The sequence below is a fragment of the Strix aluco genome, chromosome 2, assembly GCF_031877795.1.
Source record: "Strix aluco isolate bStrAlu1 chromosome 2, bStrAlu1.hap1, whole genome shotgun sequence".
NCBI lineage: Eukaryota > Metazoa > Chordata > Aves > Strigiformes > Strigidae > Strix > Strix aluco.
In genome coordinates, this window is record NC_133932.1 from 133,924,555 (window position 1) to 133,941,046 (window position 16,492).

General features: G+C 60.1%; 1 protein-coding gene and 1 pseudogene across 1 annotated transcript; both read left to right on the plus strand.

Moving 5' to 3' along the window:
- Positions 1-742: 742 nt before the first annotated feature.
- On the plus strand, positions 743-13,651 carry LOC141919901 (neuronal acetylcholine receptor subunit alpha-10-like). The gene is made up of 4 exons (XM_074816426.1): positions 743-1,848; positions 11,885-12,039; positions 12,336-12,868; positions 13,014-13,651. Exons 3-4 carry the CDS (start codon positions 12,361-12,363, stop codon positions 13,496-13,498), a joined length of 993 nt encoding a protein of 330 aa, XP_074672527.1. The 5' UTR covers positions 743-1,848; positions 11,885-12,039; positions 12,336-12,360; the 3' UTR covers positions 13,499-13,651.
- On the plus strand, positions 3,101-9,026 carry LOC141920062 (nuclear pore complex protein Nup98-Nup96-like; annotated as a pseudogene).
- Positions 13,652-16,492: the final 2,841 nt, after the last annotated feature.

Genomic DNA, 16,492 nt, shown 5'->3' on the forward strand with positions numbered 1-16,492 from the left:
AGGACCCCCCCCCCCCCCGCCAGGCCTGGCAGCTCCAGCGGGGCCGGCACCGGCCCAACACGTCGCCTGGAAAAAAGCCCCTAAAATCCCGGCAAAATTCCGGTGGTGCAGCCACGCCGGGTCTCCCCCCGCCCCAACCCCTCCCTGGGTGACGCAGCCCCCACAGCCGAGCCCCCCCCTCCCCGTCGCCGCTTCCCCAACCCCCCGCGCACCGGGACCGGGGTGGGGACGGGGGGTGACGGTGCCTCGTGTGCCCTCACTGCGCCCCCCGCCACCCCGCACCAAAGCCCGGCGCTCTCGGGGGACACGGCGCGTCGAGGGCCAGACCCCTCCATCCCGCCCCGGCGCCATCCGCACCCCAGGCAGCGCCCAGAGGGGCCGGGCCCGGGGCTTCCCCGCTCCCTCGGGCCCCTCACGGGGGGTGCAGCGGAGCCGCTCCCTGGCTGGGCAGGGCAGCAGACGCCGGGGGGGACACGGAGAGGGCGGGGCGGGACCGGCATCCCCGGGAGCAGCGGCTGCAGCTCGGGGCGCCACGGGGCTTCGTTTTGGGCAGACGGGAGCCCCGCCCCCGAGCTGCACCGGGCCCCGCGGGAAAGGCTCTGCCCACCCGCCCCCCGCTGCGGAGCCGCCCTGGGCTCGGCCGGGAGAGAGGGGACGGGCCTCGGGCTGGGCGGGAGCGCGGCTGGAGGGCCGGGCTCGGATTGGCCAGGGCAGCTGTCCATCGCGTGGGACGGCCCGGGGGTGGGCGGGGGCTGCGCACCGGTCGCCGCGGTCGAGGAAGCGCCTGTGCGCGCCCCGGTCGGGTGGCGCTTGTGAGTGCTGCGTTGGGACCGGCACGGAGCTGCTTTTCCGCTCCGCCGACGGATCGCGCCGTTTTGTCCCTCCTGTGTGTTACCGGGGGCGGGAGGTGAGCGACCGGCTGCGTGGGGACTGGCCAGCGGCCGGGTTCAAACCCCGCCAGGCCTTTGGGCTGAGAAGGGGACAGATCGGGGCCTCCCGGCGATCCCTTGGCCCCTGAAGGTTTGATCACCGCGGTTGCCGTGCGGAGTGCCCGTGCTGCGGCTCCCCCCGTGCGAGCTGGGGGAAGATTCCGGTGTTGCTGTTCGGTGGGAGGCGGATCGATGGCGATGCAGGCGTCGGCCCGGGGGCTGTTTACGGCTGCGTTGAAGAATTCCGGGCATTTCGAATATCCCTGGACTGTTGGCGTTACCTGTTGCCGTCTTACTGCTGGGAGCCAGCCCGTGGCTCAGGCTTGGTTGGGGGTGAAGCAGCTATTGGAGAGAATCCCCCGGAGATCGGCCCCAGGGCTGGAGAATTCCGAGTGGCTGGGGGCGTGGGGTCGCCCGGGCAAGTGCCTGGAACCGTGGGCACCTGCGGTGCATTGGAACTTCGCTCCCTTATTCCTCCCTTATTGGAGCTTTGGGGTTTGTTTGGAGAAAGTGTAATTGCAGAGGGGCCCAGGTCACTGCAACATGCTGGAGCCTCGCCCACACCTAGTGGGTGCTGCTAAGGCCTGTCCAGTGCCCTCCGAGGAGGGAGAAGGGCTCTGGGGCTGGGAACAACCGCCCAGACACCGCGGCCCCTCCCAAGTCCTCAACAGAAGCTGCAGCCGCTCCAAGGCTGAGGGCAGGCGCTGCCCCTGAAGCAGGGGCCCAGCCCACGCTGGTGTCGGGTGCTCCCAGACAGAAGAAGAAACACCCAGAAAATCCCCTGGCAGTGTACGGGGTGAGGAAGAAGCAGGGCCAACGCCAGAAGAGGAGGAGGAGGCGGCAGAGCCAGGGACAGTCACCCCATCGTTACCCCTGAGTGACCTGCCAGAGAGGCGGAAGGATTTCAGCATTCCCCCAGGTGAGCACCTCGTTCCCCAGATGCTCCAGTGCTGGGATCGCAGGGCCAGGAGTGTGGAATGAGAGGGGAGGGAGGCCAGGCAGCTGGGAGCCCTGTCTAGGGAAGGGGCATCGACAAGGCAATTGGGAAAAGGACACAAAATCTCAGTCTCCAGAGGCGTCTCCTGTCAAGGGTGAGGGAGAGGCATCCCTTGAAGGGAGATGTTAGATGTCATCCTGATGCCTGTGAGCTGCTGGCTGCCAGCAGTTGGTGCACGTTGCTGTGAGGGGCCTTGGACAGGATTGTGCCCAAGGACATCATTTTTGTAACTCTGACATGTCCATCCCGGGGAGGGCAGAGAAACCAGCAGACACCTGTGGCAGTCAAAGATAAGAAAGCTGAGAAACTTCACAGACAGAGCAATGAGCCAAGACGAGGCCTTATATGAAAAACTCAGAGTTCATGGAAAGCGGGGAGGTCCCGACAGATTGGAAATAGGCCAATGTGACGCCCATCTATAAGAAGGGTCGGAAGGATGATCCAGGAAATTACAGGCCTGTCAGCTTGACTTCGGTGCCCGGGAAGCTGATGGAGCAGCTCATCCTGAGTACCATCACACAACACGTTCAGGACAACCAGGGGATCAGGCCCAGTCAGCACGGGTAGTGTGTCAGCAATAACGTGTTCGTCACTTCGAAATACCAAGCTTTAGTTTTGTCATGACTTGACCTGAAGATAATTCTGTTAGGGTAGAACGTGGGGGTGGCCTCACTGCAGCCCGATGATGTGGAGGAAAAGCAGCTCCGGCTCGTTTCCAGAACTCTCCGTAGGAGGGCTGAGAAGGAAACCAGCAGGATGCGGAATGCTCTTCCAAACCCAGATCTGTGAAAATCCCAAGAGGATTTCGGTGACCCCCGAGTGGTTAGGTGGTGTGAAAGACAATAGTTCTGCAGTTCAGCGCCCTGGAAAACGGTTCTTGTCGACTCGGTGCATTCCGTGCCGCTCGCTTGGGCTGTCCAGGCTCTGCTTAGCCCCAGAGGGAGCGAGAGCTTGCAGGGCTGCGCTGTGCTTCCATCTCTCGGCTCACGTATGGTTTTCCAGCTGTAAAATCATTCAGGAAACACGTTGTGTGTATGGGAGAGCTGACTATACCTCCACATGGCAGCTTTCAAGAGCTCAGTGGGGGATGAAACGAAGCCTGCTGAAGCATTCTGGGTTTAGTTTTTTTCTTTTTAGGGTTCATGTTAGTAAGTTTTAACTGCAGTGCAGTAGGATGCACCACTTTGGAGCAGAAAGCGTGCTGCTGAGCCTGCCGAGCTGGGTGGGATTCAGATCTGTCCAGAGCACTGGCTTTAAACTTGCTCTTCAAATTATTTCTTTAGAACACACCGGAGTGTGAAAAATACGCCTGCTGTCCTCTGCCTCCTTACCTAGAAGATTCTGGTTGTGTAACTGAAGACGACGATAACGCAGGAAGACCTTTGAGAGACGTCTGTTTCCATTTGTTAAAACTCTACAGTGACAGGTAAATGGGTAAATAGTTCGAAAACGACTTAGAAAAGCCCTGATCAGTCAGTGACTTGTTGAATTCACAATCCAGGGGCATGAAATCAGCTTCAGTGTTTACCAAACCACTTGCAGTAGCCAAAAATCTGCCTTGTGTGGACACCCGTGGTGATGCTGTCACTGCTGGCGATGGTACAGATGATGAAACTTACGCTTTGGAGCGTGTTTGTGGTTTTATTTCCTTACGTGTTTTCTGTGTCTGAAGAGCGCCGTAATCTTGCTTCACCGTAGTTGCCTTTGAGGCACTGAGGAATCTGCAAGAAGAACACATACAAAAGAAAAGATTGTGACAGTCTGGCTGCAGACCTAAGAGCAAAAGGATTTTAGCAGTTACTCCTATCTTTTTAAAACAACCAAGCAAACAAAAAAAACCAAAACCCCACATAAATCACATACATGGAATAACTGGAGGTGGGTGAAGGGCAAGAGCTAAGCAGCACCGATTTCTGATTTTATGTGGACACAATTAGCTCTTTCTGTTACAAATCTCTTTCCCTACAGGCACTATGATCTTGACCAGCTGCTCGATCTCAGGAGCGTAACGTCTGACCCTCTGGACTATCGCCTCAGCTGGCACCTGTGGGAGGTGCTCAGGGCCCTGAATTACACCCATCTCTTCAAGCAGAGTCAGGGTGTGCTCAACGCCAGCTACGCCGCCCAGCTGGAGAGCGAAGGCCTTTGGGAATGGGTTGTCTTTATACTGCTGCATGAGCCTCACACGCAGTGAGTAAAAGATTGTATTTTCCTTGAAAATAATGCGATTGCTGCTTTATGGACCTGCTGCGTAGACCGTAACTGTCACGGCTTCTCTCACCTTGAATTGGAACTGCGTGGCTGGAGAACTTCATGCCACGAGTGCTAGGATTACAAAGGGGCATGAATAATTCTGCTTAGTTAAATGTCTTGGTAGATGTTAAATCGGGTTGTATTGTAATGACTGTAACTCCTGAACTGTGCCACAGAAGCAGATCTCCTCGTCATTTTGATACCCGGTGGCCGCGTGGCTCGTCTCCGGCTCAGTGAGCTCGCCACATTCAGGAACGTGTCCTGAAAACATCATTAAAGCAAAATATCGTCAGTGTTCCCACTGGAGCTGAACAGACGGAAGTGTGTTTGAGAGGAAAGCTTGGGAATCGCCAAAACGCGCATTCGGCTTCTGTTGTGAAATACAGACTTCACAAAGAGTTGTTTTAAACTTGTGAATTGTACATCTTCTGTGCAGAGGTGTCTCCTGCTGTTAATGTTGACAGCCACCATTAACACATGGAAATAGAATTTTTTCCAACTGATAACTTCAAGTAGAGCCTGTATATTGCTTCTAGGGGCCTGGCTTATACTTAGATGTTTTTAAGCTTAGAATATTTAAGATCTTACAAAACACTGGTGATGGCTTTTCTTAGTGGTTAACCTGTACTGAAGAAATTCAGCTGATTTTAGAGCTTTCCTTAACGTCCTACAGTAGGGCTGTTGGCGGCATGGCGAGGCTGGCGCTTGCTACGCCCGTGCCTCCCCCGTGGCCAAAAAATACAGTGCAGCCCTCGGCTGCTGGTATCGAAGTGTCTTCTGATGGAGGGATGTGAAGGATTGCTTGCTGGGGTAACGCCTCGTCCTCTCTTCCCCAGCACACAGGAGAAAGCAGTGCGGGAGCTCCTAAACCGGCACTGCGCGCTCGCCGAGACCCCCGAGTCCTGGGCCAAGGAGACGTTCCTGACGCAAAGGCTCTGCGTCCCCCCGGAGTGGATTCATGAAGCAAAGGCGGTTCGAGCGAGGATGGAGGGTGACAAGCATAAAGAAGCCCTCTTCTTGTTCAAGGCTGGGCACTGGAACCAGTGTCACAAGCTGGTTGTCAGGCACTTAGCCTCAGGTGAGTCTGCTCTCCTGATTTGTTTTATTCTCCTCCAAACGGCGCGCGCAGCCGCAGCCAGAGCAGGTGTTGCTGGGGGTTTGGTGACAGGAAGGGGTAGGGCTGCGCTGCTGGCAAGGGGGTTAGAGTGGCTGGCTGTTCCACAACAGCTCTTGCTTGATGCCTGGTGTGATAACTCCCTGAAAGGAGGGTGCAGAGAGGGGGGATGAGTCTCTTGAGCCAAGGAACAAGCACCAGGACAAGAGGGAATGGCCTCAAGCTGCGCCAGGGCAGGGTCAGACTGGCTCTTAGGAAGGATTTCTTTGCAGAAGGGGTTGTTGGGCGTTGGAATGGGCTGCCCAGGGCAGGGGGGGAGTCCCCATCCCTGGAGGGGTTGAAGAGTTGGGCTGACCCAGCGCTGAGGGATCTGGTGGAGTTGGGAACGCTCAGGGTGAGGTTCTTGGTTGGACTGGAGGAGCTTCAAGGCCTTTTCCAACCCCGATGATTCTGGGATTCTGTGATGTTCTTCACTGCAGCCGCGTGAGAAGGGCTCAGCCTCTGCACATCCCCCTTCCTGGGCCAGAGGTGCCTCAGGGAGTGAGGGCAGCGGTGGCGTTCCCGCAGCCCCCATCCTGTGGGTGCCCCTGCTCCAGGGAATGGGGGTGCCCTTACACTGGTGGGGTCAGGGAGTTACAAAACTACCCGAGAGTGTAGTCCCTCGGTTGCTTTTTCTTTAACAATGGCTTGTAAGAAAGTTTTTCTGCTCTGTTACTGACGTGCTTGTTCTCTCTAGATGCTATTATTAATGAAAACTACAAGTACCTGAAAGGATCCCTGGAAGATCTTGCTCTTCCAGAGCGTAGTGCACTCATCTAGGACTGGGAGGTGGCAGGGCTGGTCTACCTGGATTACATCCGTGTTATTGAGGTGCTCGATAGGATTCAGCAGGTAACACACTAAAACAGTTGTGGGTTGTTTTTTTTCCCCTACAGTTTGGAAGCTCACAGGGAGTCTCGCTTTTGGAACAACGTTTTACTCGCTGCTCAGTGCCAACGTTAGCGTTTCCCTTTGGCAGATGCTAGCAAACAGAATATGGTGCATCTCTGAAAAGACAGAGGTTTGGTAGATGCTGTCCAAATCAGGTGTGGGCTCTGTCCTGCAGACGGGCTCTCTGGAGCATGACGGGTTAGTGAAGGAGAAGAAACACGATCAGTGGTTAACTAGCTAGTTAGCGGGGAGTCTGCCTGTCAGTCCCCTCTAGTTGAGTTCCAGAATTCCCATTTCCCCCACTCCAGGTGGTAACTTTAAGCAGGTTTTAGTGTAGACCACCTTCTCTTGGATGGATTTGGTTTAGAGCACGCTCGGCCGTCCGCCGGCGGTTCTGCTGAACCTTTGGGTTACGCGGAGGCTGATTTTTCTTCTTTGCTTCCAGCTGGATTGTTCCACCTACGAGCTGGAGCGGTTACATACCAAAGTGACGTCGCTGTGCAACAGGATAGAGCAGATCCAGTGCCGCAGCGCCAAGGACCGCCTGGCTCAGTCGGGTACGGTGACACGGGGACACTGATAGCCAGCAGCCCCCTGGGGACGCTGGTTTTACAGCCTCACCCCGCCCCTGCGGGCTGTCGGTGTGGCTGTTCCTCAGCCTGTGGGATGGGGAGGCTGTGGGTGGGGAGGTGAGCCGGGGGCTGCTCCAGTACTTACCCTGCCTGCAGCTCTGCCAGGCAAGCTCCTGTCCTTGCTCCCGAGGAATTTCCCCTTGAATCGCTGATAAATTCACTCCAATTTCTGTGAAAAACGAAAAAAAATCCTGCCACGCTCACTCCTGTGCTTGCTCCCAAGAAATTTCCCTTTGAATTGCTCCTAAATTCACCCCAAATTCTGTGAAAAGTGAAAAAGAATCCTGCCAGGCGAGCTGCCATCCTTGCTCCTGCGCTTGCTCCTGTGGAATTTCCCCTTGAATTGCTGCTAAATTCACCCCACATTCTGCAGTAAACAAAAAAAAAATTCTGCCAGGTGAGCTCCTGTGCTGGCTCCGGTGGAATTTCCCCTTGAATCGCTGCTAAATGCACCCCAAATACTGCAAAAAAATAAATCCTGCCACGCTCGCTCCTGCGCTTGCTCCCAAGAAACTTCCCCTTGAATTGCTGATAAATTCACCCCAAATTTTCTGAAAAATTAAAAAGAATTTTGCTAGGTGAGCTCCTGTCCTCGCTCTTGCGGAATTTCCCCTTGAATCGCTGCTAAATTCACCCCAAATTCTGCAAAAAAAAAATCCTGCCACACTCACTCCTGCAGAATTTCCTCTTGAATTGCTGCCAAATTCACCCCAAATTCTGTGATAAATGAAAAAAAGTCCTGCCACGCTCACTCCTGTGCTCGACTTTCCCCTTGAATCACTGCTGAATTCACCCCCGATCCTGCCGTACCCGAAACCGAGCTGTGCCGCCGCCGACGCTCCCTTTTCTCCCTTCTCTCCCCGCAGACATGGCCAAGCGCGTGGCCAACCTGCTGCGCGTGGTGCTGAGCCTGCAGCCCCTGGCCGAGGCCACCCCGGACGCCCAGCGCGTGCCCCTGCGCCTGCTGGCCCCCCACATCGGGCGCTTGCCCATGCCCGAGGACTACGCCTTGGAGGAGCTGCACGGCCTCACCCAGTCCTACCTGCGCGAGCTGACCACGCACTGAGCGCCCATCCTTCCACCCATCCTTCCACCCAGGGAGAGGTTTTGGTTTTTTTTCACCCTTCCTTAACCCTTTCCCTTGTCTGGAGGACGAACCACCTCTCTGGCCGCACAGGTTTTTCTGTTGAAGTTTTTTAAAAAAAAAAAAAATTTATTCCGTGGGCTGACGCAGGATTTTTTTTTTTTTTTTGGTGTAACCTGGGGGAGCGGTGAGACACGTTGGACCTTCCTGCCTGGCACCGTGCCCCACCCAGCGCTTTCTAGAACCGAGAAAGCCCGTCCTGCCCATCCTGCCTGCCCAGAGCTGCTACCTGGGGAGGGGGCAGGTCCTTCCCCTCCCGCGGTGGCGGCGCCGAGGACATTTCAATGAATTCTGGGATGGTTCCATGGGCAGATCCCCCCTCGCCGCGCACCCCACCTGACCACGGGTGGGCTTTGATCAGGGCTTTGTGGTGAAAATGTGCTGGGGGGGGCGTGGGGAGGGAGGGAAAAAAACCCCTTTCGGAAGCGTCTTTTCATCTTGGTAAGTGGGGAGCCCGCTGCGGCGTTTTGCTTCTCTGTCTCCTGAAGCGAAGCTCCTCGGGGGGGGTGACACCCTCCCCGCTGGCCCTGCTGCGCTCTGGGGCTCCGGGTTTCTGCTGGGAGGGGGCAAATTCTGCGCTGAAAGTGGGGGAAAAAAAAAAACACCAAAAGTGATCACACACACCCCCAACTCCGTTGACATCAAGCGCAGCCGCCGTCCCCCCCAGGACCATCCTGCCCGTGACCCCCCAGCCGCCTCCCTGTGCTCCGCTGTGTCCAGCCTCTACTCTTGCTCTGCTTAGAAACCGACTATTTTTGGAAGAAGGAGAAGAAGAAAAAAAAAAAGACACAAAACCAAACCTGTCTGTCGGTCTGCTCTGATTTCAGGGTTACTGCAGCGGCCCCTCCTGCCACGGCTCGCAGTAGCCAGCGGCTTCCAGCCCGCCTGGTGCTGCTTTGCGTTGGCTCACCGAAAGTCTTGATGCATGAGGGTTATGTAAAGGTTTTTATTAAAAAAAAAAAAATAAATAAATGATCTAGATTATTTTCCTGTCTTTTTGAAAACAATAAATAAAATGTTTATAGTATTCTCACTGTTTCCTTTGCTTTTTAAGCAGGATTTCTGGTTGGGAGCCCCGTGGCTGCGTCTCGTGGCTCTTACTGGTTAGACTGGGCTCAAGCAGACTTAAGGGATGGTCTGAGCCAGGAAGACCCTTCGGGAAGGCTGCGGCACCCAGGGAAGCTTCCTTTGGAGCTGTGGAAGAAAGTGGGAACAGCAGGAAGAAAAGCGGAGAAGGAGGGGGGGAGCTTGTGGGGAGCCCCAGCCTGGTGCTGGGCACCTCCTGTGGTGTGAGGGAGAGGAGGGGGTGGAGGCCGGGGGGGGTGCTGAGGGGGGATGGTCGTGGCTTGGAACAGGGATTTCTGGAAAGGGGAGGGATGAGCTGGGGTCCAGCTTCATGGCAAAGGGTGAGAAGCACTTTTCTGTGCAACACAGAACGGCTTCAGGCTGAAAACTGGGGCGGGGGGGGGGGGGGGTGTGTGTGTCCAGAAATGGGTTAAATAAACCACAGATGATTATCCTCGGCTGGGCACAAATCCACACCCCAAGGTGGGGCGACAGCGGGTGCCCGGCCCTCGCTTCTGGAGAGGGGGCTGGGGGGGTCCTGCCCCCCAGTGAGGGCCACAAACCAGCAGCAGTGGGTGGCCCCGGGCGCGCGGCGGCGGTGCGGGGAGCCAGGGCAGCCCGGCTGCGCCTCTTCCATTACCCTAATTGCGTCTCTGCAAACCCAGCTGCTGCCCTGGGCCGAGGCCGGGACACGGGGCTGGGGATCAATAATTCACCGCCTGGAAACAAAACCTCCAGCCTTAAAACCTATCAGCGCCCTGCTTGGCATCTGCTGCCGGGGATCGGTGTGGGAAAGGTGCCAGGGAGGGGCCGGGGGGGAGCGGGAGTCAGTGGCCTCCCCCACGGCCAGAGCTGGGGAGACGCTTCTGCACCCCTGCGGCAGGGACCTCTGCCACTTGCTGCTTCGTCTCCTGGGTCATGTCCCTTAACCTCCCAGCATTTGTCCACAATGGGAATAATCTTCCCTTTCCTTGCTCTTTAACTGAGACCGGACACCGGGATGTCCGGCACCACGGTCCCTCCGCCCTGGGCCCCACAGCATCCGCCCTCAGCTCTTCCCACCACCCCCTGCCAAGGCCTCAGTAGGCTTCAGCGCCCCCCACGTCTCCCTGATTTCCACCCTGAGGTTTCCTTTTCCAGCTTGCTCTGAGCCAGGATCGTGGGGAGCAACCCCCAAACCCTGCAGCCCCCCAAGCCCTGAGGCACCTGGAGACGGTGGTTTCCAGAGCACGAAGCCGCTGGCGGCTCCAGGCAGGCAGAAGCTCCAACAACGCGGCGAGGAGCGACCTCGTCCCTGCCTGCTCCAGCCCACGGCACGGTCCTTGTCACCACCCAAACCCCGTCCCCGCCCCCTGCCAGGTCCCAGCTGGAGACCCTCCATCCTCCCCCCCACCACCACCTCCACCACCACAGGGCTCGCTGCACCGAGACCGTCGGTCCCTGGGGGGGGCCCTGTCCCCCCCCGCCGTGTCCCAGCCCTGACGTCACCCTGGCGCTCGCAGGCAGCACGGCCCCCCCCGTGTCCCCCGAGATCTGCACGGGGCGGGAGCGCGGCGGGATGAAGCCCGGAGCTGGCCCTCTGCTCACCCTCTGCCTCGCCGGCTGCCTCCTGGCCCCGGGTAAGCGGCGGAGGGGGCGGCGAGGGGTGCTGACCGCCCCCCCCCACCCTGGGCCCGGGGAGAGGGTCCCCCGAGCCCTGCGAGCAGCGGCAGCCCCGCACATCGGGCAGCCCTGAGTGGGGGACGGGGTCGGAGGGGTTGGGGAGCTCGGGCTGGTGGCGAGGAGGGACGGCGGTCCCCGCATGCTCCCCTAACCCCGCTCAGCTGGTTCCTGGGGGTCCCTAGGGAGGGGTCTGGCTGCACCCTCAGCTGCAGCCCCTCCAGCCCCGCTCTGGGTCCCTGCAGGCTGCCAGGGGGCTCAGGGCAGATTCGCCTACAAGCTGCTCCACGACCTCTTTGCCAACTACTCCAGCGCCTTGCGGCCCGTGGAGGATACAGAGCGGGCGCTCAACGTCACCCTCCAGGTCACCCTCTCCCAGATCATCGACATGGTGAGTGGCACCGGCACTGGCGGCCCAGCTCGGCCAAACCGGGACCCTCCCCGTCACACTCCTGGCCATGGCTTAGCGGGGCTCTGCTCTCCCCCAGCGGGTCCTGCTCATCCCTCGAAACTAGCCAGGACCCCTCAAAACCAGCCCAGCTCCCCCCAGGTCAGCTCAGACCACTTGAAGACAGCTCAGGCCCCCCCAAAACCAGCAGAGCCCCCCCACAGCATGGGCTTGCATGAGGGAACTGGGGGGTTTAGTCTGGAGAAGAGGAGGCTGAGGGGAGACCTCATGGCCCTCTCCAACTCCCTGAAAGGAGGGTGCAGAGAGGGGGGATGAGTCTCTTGAGCCAAGGAACCAGCGCCAGGACAAGAGGGAATGGCCTCAAGCTGCGCCAGGGCAGGGTCAGACTGGCTCTTAGGAAGGATTTCTTTGCAGAAGGGGTTGTTGGGCGTTGGAATGGGCTGCCCAGGGCAGGGGGGGAGTCCCCATCCCTGGAGGGGTTGAAGAGTCGGGCTGACCCAGCGCTGAGGGATCTGGTGGAGTTGGGAACGCTCAGGGTGAGGTTCATGGTTGGACTGGAGGAGCTTCAAGGGCTTTTCCAGCCTTGGTGATTCTGGGATTCTGTGACTCAGATCTCTCCACCCCCACCCCAAAAGCAGCACCCTCGAAGGCAGCTCAGCCCCTCCAGAACCCTCACAGAGTGCTGGGGACTGACGGGGGGGTGTGGGTGGCACCAGGGTCTGTCCCCTGCACCCACCCGCTGCCCTCGGCAGGACGAGAGGAACCAGGTCCTCACCACCTACCTGTGGGTCCGCCAGGCCTGGCTGGACGCCCACCTCGCCTGGGACAAGGACACCTACGGCGGCATCGACAGCATCCGCATCCCCAGCAGCTACGTCTGGCGGCCGGACATCATCCTCTACAACAAGTGGGTTGTGCTGGACGCCCCCCCCCCGCCCCCAATGGCTCCTGGAGCTGGAAGGGCTCAGGCTGGGACTGGGGAGGGGCTGCATGGGAGGTATTTCCAACCTTGGGGCTGCACGGGGGGGGGTCCCGGTGTGGGTGATGAGGGCGGGGGGGGGCCAGCACCACCGAGCCCACACTTTGGGGGGCAGGGTGATGCAGGGAGGGGACACGGCGTTGGGGGCAGGCGCTTGGCCCTGCAAAGCCCTGGCCCACGTGGGGCTCAGAGCCATCCCGGCCCTACGGCCGTCCCTCCCCCAGCGCTGACGACCGCTTCGGTGGCTCAATGGAGACCAACGTGGTGCTGCGCTCCGACGGGCTCATCATGTGGGACTCGCCTGCCATCACCAAGAGCTCCTGCAAGGTGGACGTCTCCTACTTCCCCTTCGACGGGCAGCGCTGCCGCCTCACCTTCGGCTCCTGGACCTACAACGGGAACCAGATTGACCTCCACAACCGCCTGGACACCGCGGACCTGACGGATTTCGTGGAGAACGTGGAGTGGGAGGTGCTGGGCATGCCAGCCACGAGGAACGTCATCACCTACGGCTGCTGCTCCGAGCCCTACCCCGATGTCACCTACACCCTGCTCCTCCGCCGCCGCGCCTCCTTCTACATCTTCAACCTGCTCCTGCCCTGCATCATGGTCTCCTTCCTGGCGCCGCTCGGCTTCTACCTGCCAGCCGACTCGGGGGAGAAGGTCTCACTGGGGGTGACGGTGTTGCTGGCCCTCACCGTCTTCCAGCTGTTGGTGGCAGAGAGCATGCCGCCCTCGGAGAGCGTCCCGCTCATCGGTGAGCCTCGACAGCACCCAGAACCCTCCCATGGGACCCACGGGGGGGTGGATGGGCAGCACCCATGCGAGGGTGGCTGCGGCGTGGGGAGGGGAGGGTGGGGGTCTCTACCCCTTCGCAGCATCACTGTCCGTTGCCCACGCAGGGAAGTACTACATCGCCACCATGACCATGATCACGGCCTCAACCACGTTGACAATCTTCATCCTGAACGTCCACCACTGCGGCCCGGGGGCCCGGCCCGTGCCCCCCTGGGCCAGGCGGCTCATCCTGCACCACATGGCCCGGCTCTGCTGTGTCTACGAGGTGGGCGAGAGCTGCAAGAGCCCCCGGCGGGCTCTGGGCGAGCAGGCAGACGGAGGGGATGCTGCGGGGCTGCGGGAGAGCCCTGGCGAGGGGGAAGTGGGTGCTGAGGCCAGAGGTTGTCCCCGGGACCGCTGCCTGTGCCACCACGATGGGCTGCTGAGGAACGTTGGCTACATCGCCGGCTGCTTCCGACGCCACCGAGCCGCCCAGCGCCGGACCGGCGAGTGGAAGAAGGTGGCCAAGGTGATGGACCGCTTCTTCATGTGGGTCTTCTTCCTCATGGTCTTCCTCATGAGCGTGCTGGTCCTGGGCCAAGCTGCCTGACGGCCCCCTGGACGCATCGCCCTGATGCACCCACTGCCCACAACCCCCCCGCCCGCTCTGGGGACGATGGTGGCCATGGGTGTCCCATGAGAGTGGCTCGTCCCTGGCCCCCCCATAGCTGCAGGATGGGAGCTCCACCAGCACCAGGCAAGAGGAACCTGACAGCGGGACGACCGCCACCCCAGCCAGGGCCACATCATCCCATTCCACGTCCCACCCAAGAAACCCAACAAAAACCAAATAAACCCTGGACTGTGTCCTCCCTCTCCTGCCGGGGGGCTGGGGCGGTTGCGGGGTGTCACTGCCCTGAGGGCTGGCGGGATCCTTCCGTCCATGGGGCTGTGCCCGGCCCTTGTGGCGCCATCTGGAGCTCTGCAGCGGGGGGGGGGGGGGGGGGGAGTGGGCAGAGCATTTCCCGCGAGGATTGGTGTAGCTCAGGGGGTGTTTCCCATCCCCCAAAACAAAGCCCTGTGGTGCCCCGAGTTCTAGCTGCTGCTCCCGGGGGTGCCGGCCCCTCTCTGGCCGCGCTCCGTGTCCCCCCAGCATCTGCTGCCCTACCCAGCCAGAGAGAAGCTCCGCTGCATGGTACCGGGGGCATATAGCTGGTGAGGGCATACCAGGGGGTCGGCCCCTGACCCGCAGCCCCCAGGCTCTGGAGGGGGTCAGGAGACAGGAGGCAGGCAGGCACAGTCCCTGCCTGCTCTGGCAGGAGCAGCTCTGGGCCAAGCAAACGTCCCCGTCGTGGTGCTTATGGACGCGGGGCCGGACAGAGGGGACAAAGCCCGGGGGAGCTCAGAGCCAGGAAATAGGGGAGACCTGGCAGAGTGGGGGGGGGGTCAGCAAGGGACCCAAAGGGGAGGTTTGGCAAAGGGACGGGGGGAGAAGGCGCATCAAGGTCTGGGTGGAAGAACCACGGCACCAGGGATGGAGAAAAGATCATTTAATTTTTTACGATATCAGGTGGGGTCACCCCAGGGAGGTTCCCAGCCCTACACCCCCCACCGTCTGCTGTCTCCGGGGTGCCCGTTGCTCCTCTGGGAACAGCGTTGTCACCTCGGGGGCTTGGGGAAGAAGCAGCAGCAGCAGGACTGTAAGCACCATTCCAGCAGGCCTTGAGACACCTCCAGAGCCGGGCACTTCTGTCCGGTGCCACGTTGTTCCTGCTGATCTTGTCCCCATCCACAGCCTCGTCTGTGTCCAGGAGCCCCCGTGGCAGCTCCACTCTCTGCCCATTGAGCCACATTTTGGCTCCTGGCCGCAGCAGCTTCGCCTCCACCTCCATGCAGGTGGGGGGCTGGAGGCGCTCCTTGGGGTACTGGGTGTGTCCCGAGCTCTCTTGTGCCACCAGCTCCTCCATGGCAGCAAGCCCACACTCCGGGATGCAGAAGCAGCTGTCCCCTGATGAAATGGAGCCACTCGTCGAGGAGTGTATCCAGTGCGGCTGATACAAGCGCTGCCTGGGCAGGTCACAGAAGAAGCTGTCCAAGGAAACGGAGCTGGACATCAAGGGGGGGCTCGAGGAGTACATCCTCCTGGGTAGCTGCTGCCACAGGTCGCCCGTGCTTGGTGCCTTCGCGATGGCACTGCAGAGGAGCAGAGGGAAGTGAACCTGCTGCACCCCGCCGACCCCTCCGGCGGGACGGGCAGGGCATGGGCTGAGGGGCTGGGGCAGGATCTGGGGGTCTCCCCCGGCACTCACCATGTCTCCAGGGTCAGTGCAGGCTCCTTCATTCCTCTCTTTGTTGGTGGAGAAGCCGCCCAGGAAGGAGTTTGCTCAGGCCTGCCGTGGGGTGTCGGCTGTTTGCAGGGTGCTTGGGGCCGCGACCGCTCAGCACTTGGCTTCTGCATCTGGGCTTTCGCTCTCCTTCTGCAACGTTTCTCCTTTTTCCTCATCCCCTGTAGGACGCCAAGAGCTGGGTGAGATGGGAGCAGCTCTCAGGCCCACACCACAGCTCCCACCACCACCCAACAGCATCCCACCCCCCGGCACAGCGCGGTGCAGCGTCACCTACACAGAAGCTCTTGGCCGTCGACGTGGCATTGCTCAGGACGAGCAGCACGTTGAGCATCAGTAGCGGGAGCCTCTGGGCCAGGGTGGGCCCGTTGCCACGCGCCATGACTGTGGGCCCAGTGCAGCTGCGGCCTTTTATACTGGGGCAGGCGGGCGGAGCCCCCTTTGTGACATCACAGGGCGGGCAGAGCCCCCTTTGTGACACCCGGCAGCCCCCCCTGCCACGCCCTTCCCCCTGCGAGGGGCTCAGGAGGGGCTGGGGTGTCCCCCTCGAAACCAGGGACCCCTGTGTCGGCACGGCGCGGCACGGCACGCTTGGAGGCTCAGAGCCAAACCGCTCGGGTCCCCGGGGCCAACGTAGCTGAGAGACCCCGTAGCTGAGGCCAGGCCCCGGCGCGTTGGGACGTGGCGCTTTCTGCCTGCCTGCGTGTAACGCCCGAGATCCACGCAGGAACCTTCACGGGACCATCTTTGTGTCCCGTCCCAACGGGGGGGTAGCGAGTAGCGGGGCATTGTGCGCCGATCCCTCTGTGCTTCCATACTTGCCATTTACTGATCAGCACTGGCCAAAGGAACGACCGCATCCGCTCCGGCTGAGGGACCTCTGACTCTTGTGCCACAGCGACGGCGGCTCTTTTTCTGCCGCAAACTGAGGTTTGGGTGTTGAGTGCTGAGAGCTTGGATTTGTGAGCCCAAAGTCTCAAGAAAAGGGGGGAGCGCATGCCTGCTAGCCGATGGCTGCCAGCAGTTGGTGCTCATTGCTGTGAGGGGCCTCGGACAGGATTGTGCCCAAGGACGTCATTTTTGCAGCTCTGATGGGTCTTGATACTGGGACTGGTGTCCCGATACACGGAATGGGGTCCTGATACTGGGGCTGGGGTCTTGATACTGGGGCTGGGGGCCAGATACTGGGACTGGCATCCCAATATGTGTGTTGAAGCTCGATACTGGAGCTGGAGGGCTGATACTGGGAGCTGGGTCTT

What these genes read in the sequence shown, in the direction of transcription:
- LOC141919901 (XM_074816426.1), top strand. Translation starts at nt 12,361, where the DNA reads ATGGAGACCAACGTGGTGCTGCGCTCCGACGGGCTCATCATGTGGGAC. An exon ending in GGAGAGCGTCCCGCTCATCG is followed by an intron (nt 12,869 to 13,013) that starts GTGAGCCTCGAC and finishes TTGCCCACGCAG; the next exon opens with GGAAGTACTACATCGCCACC.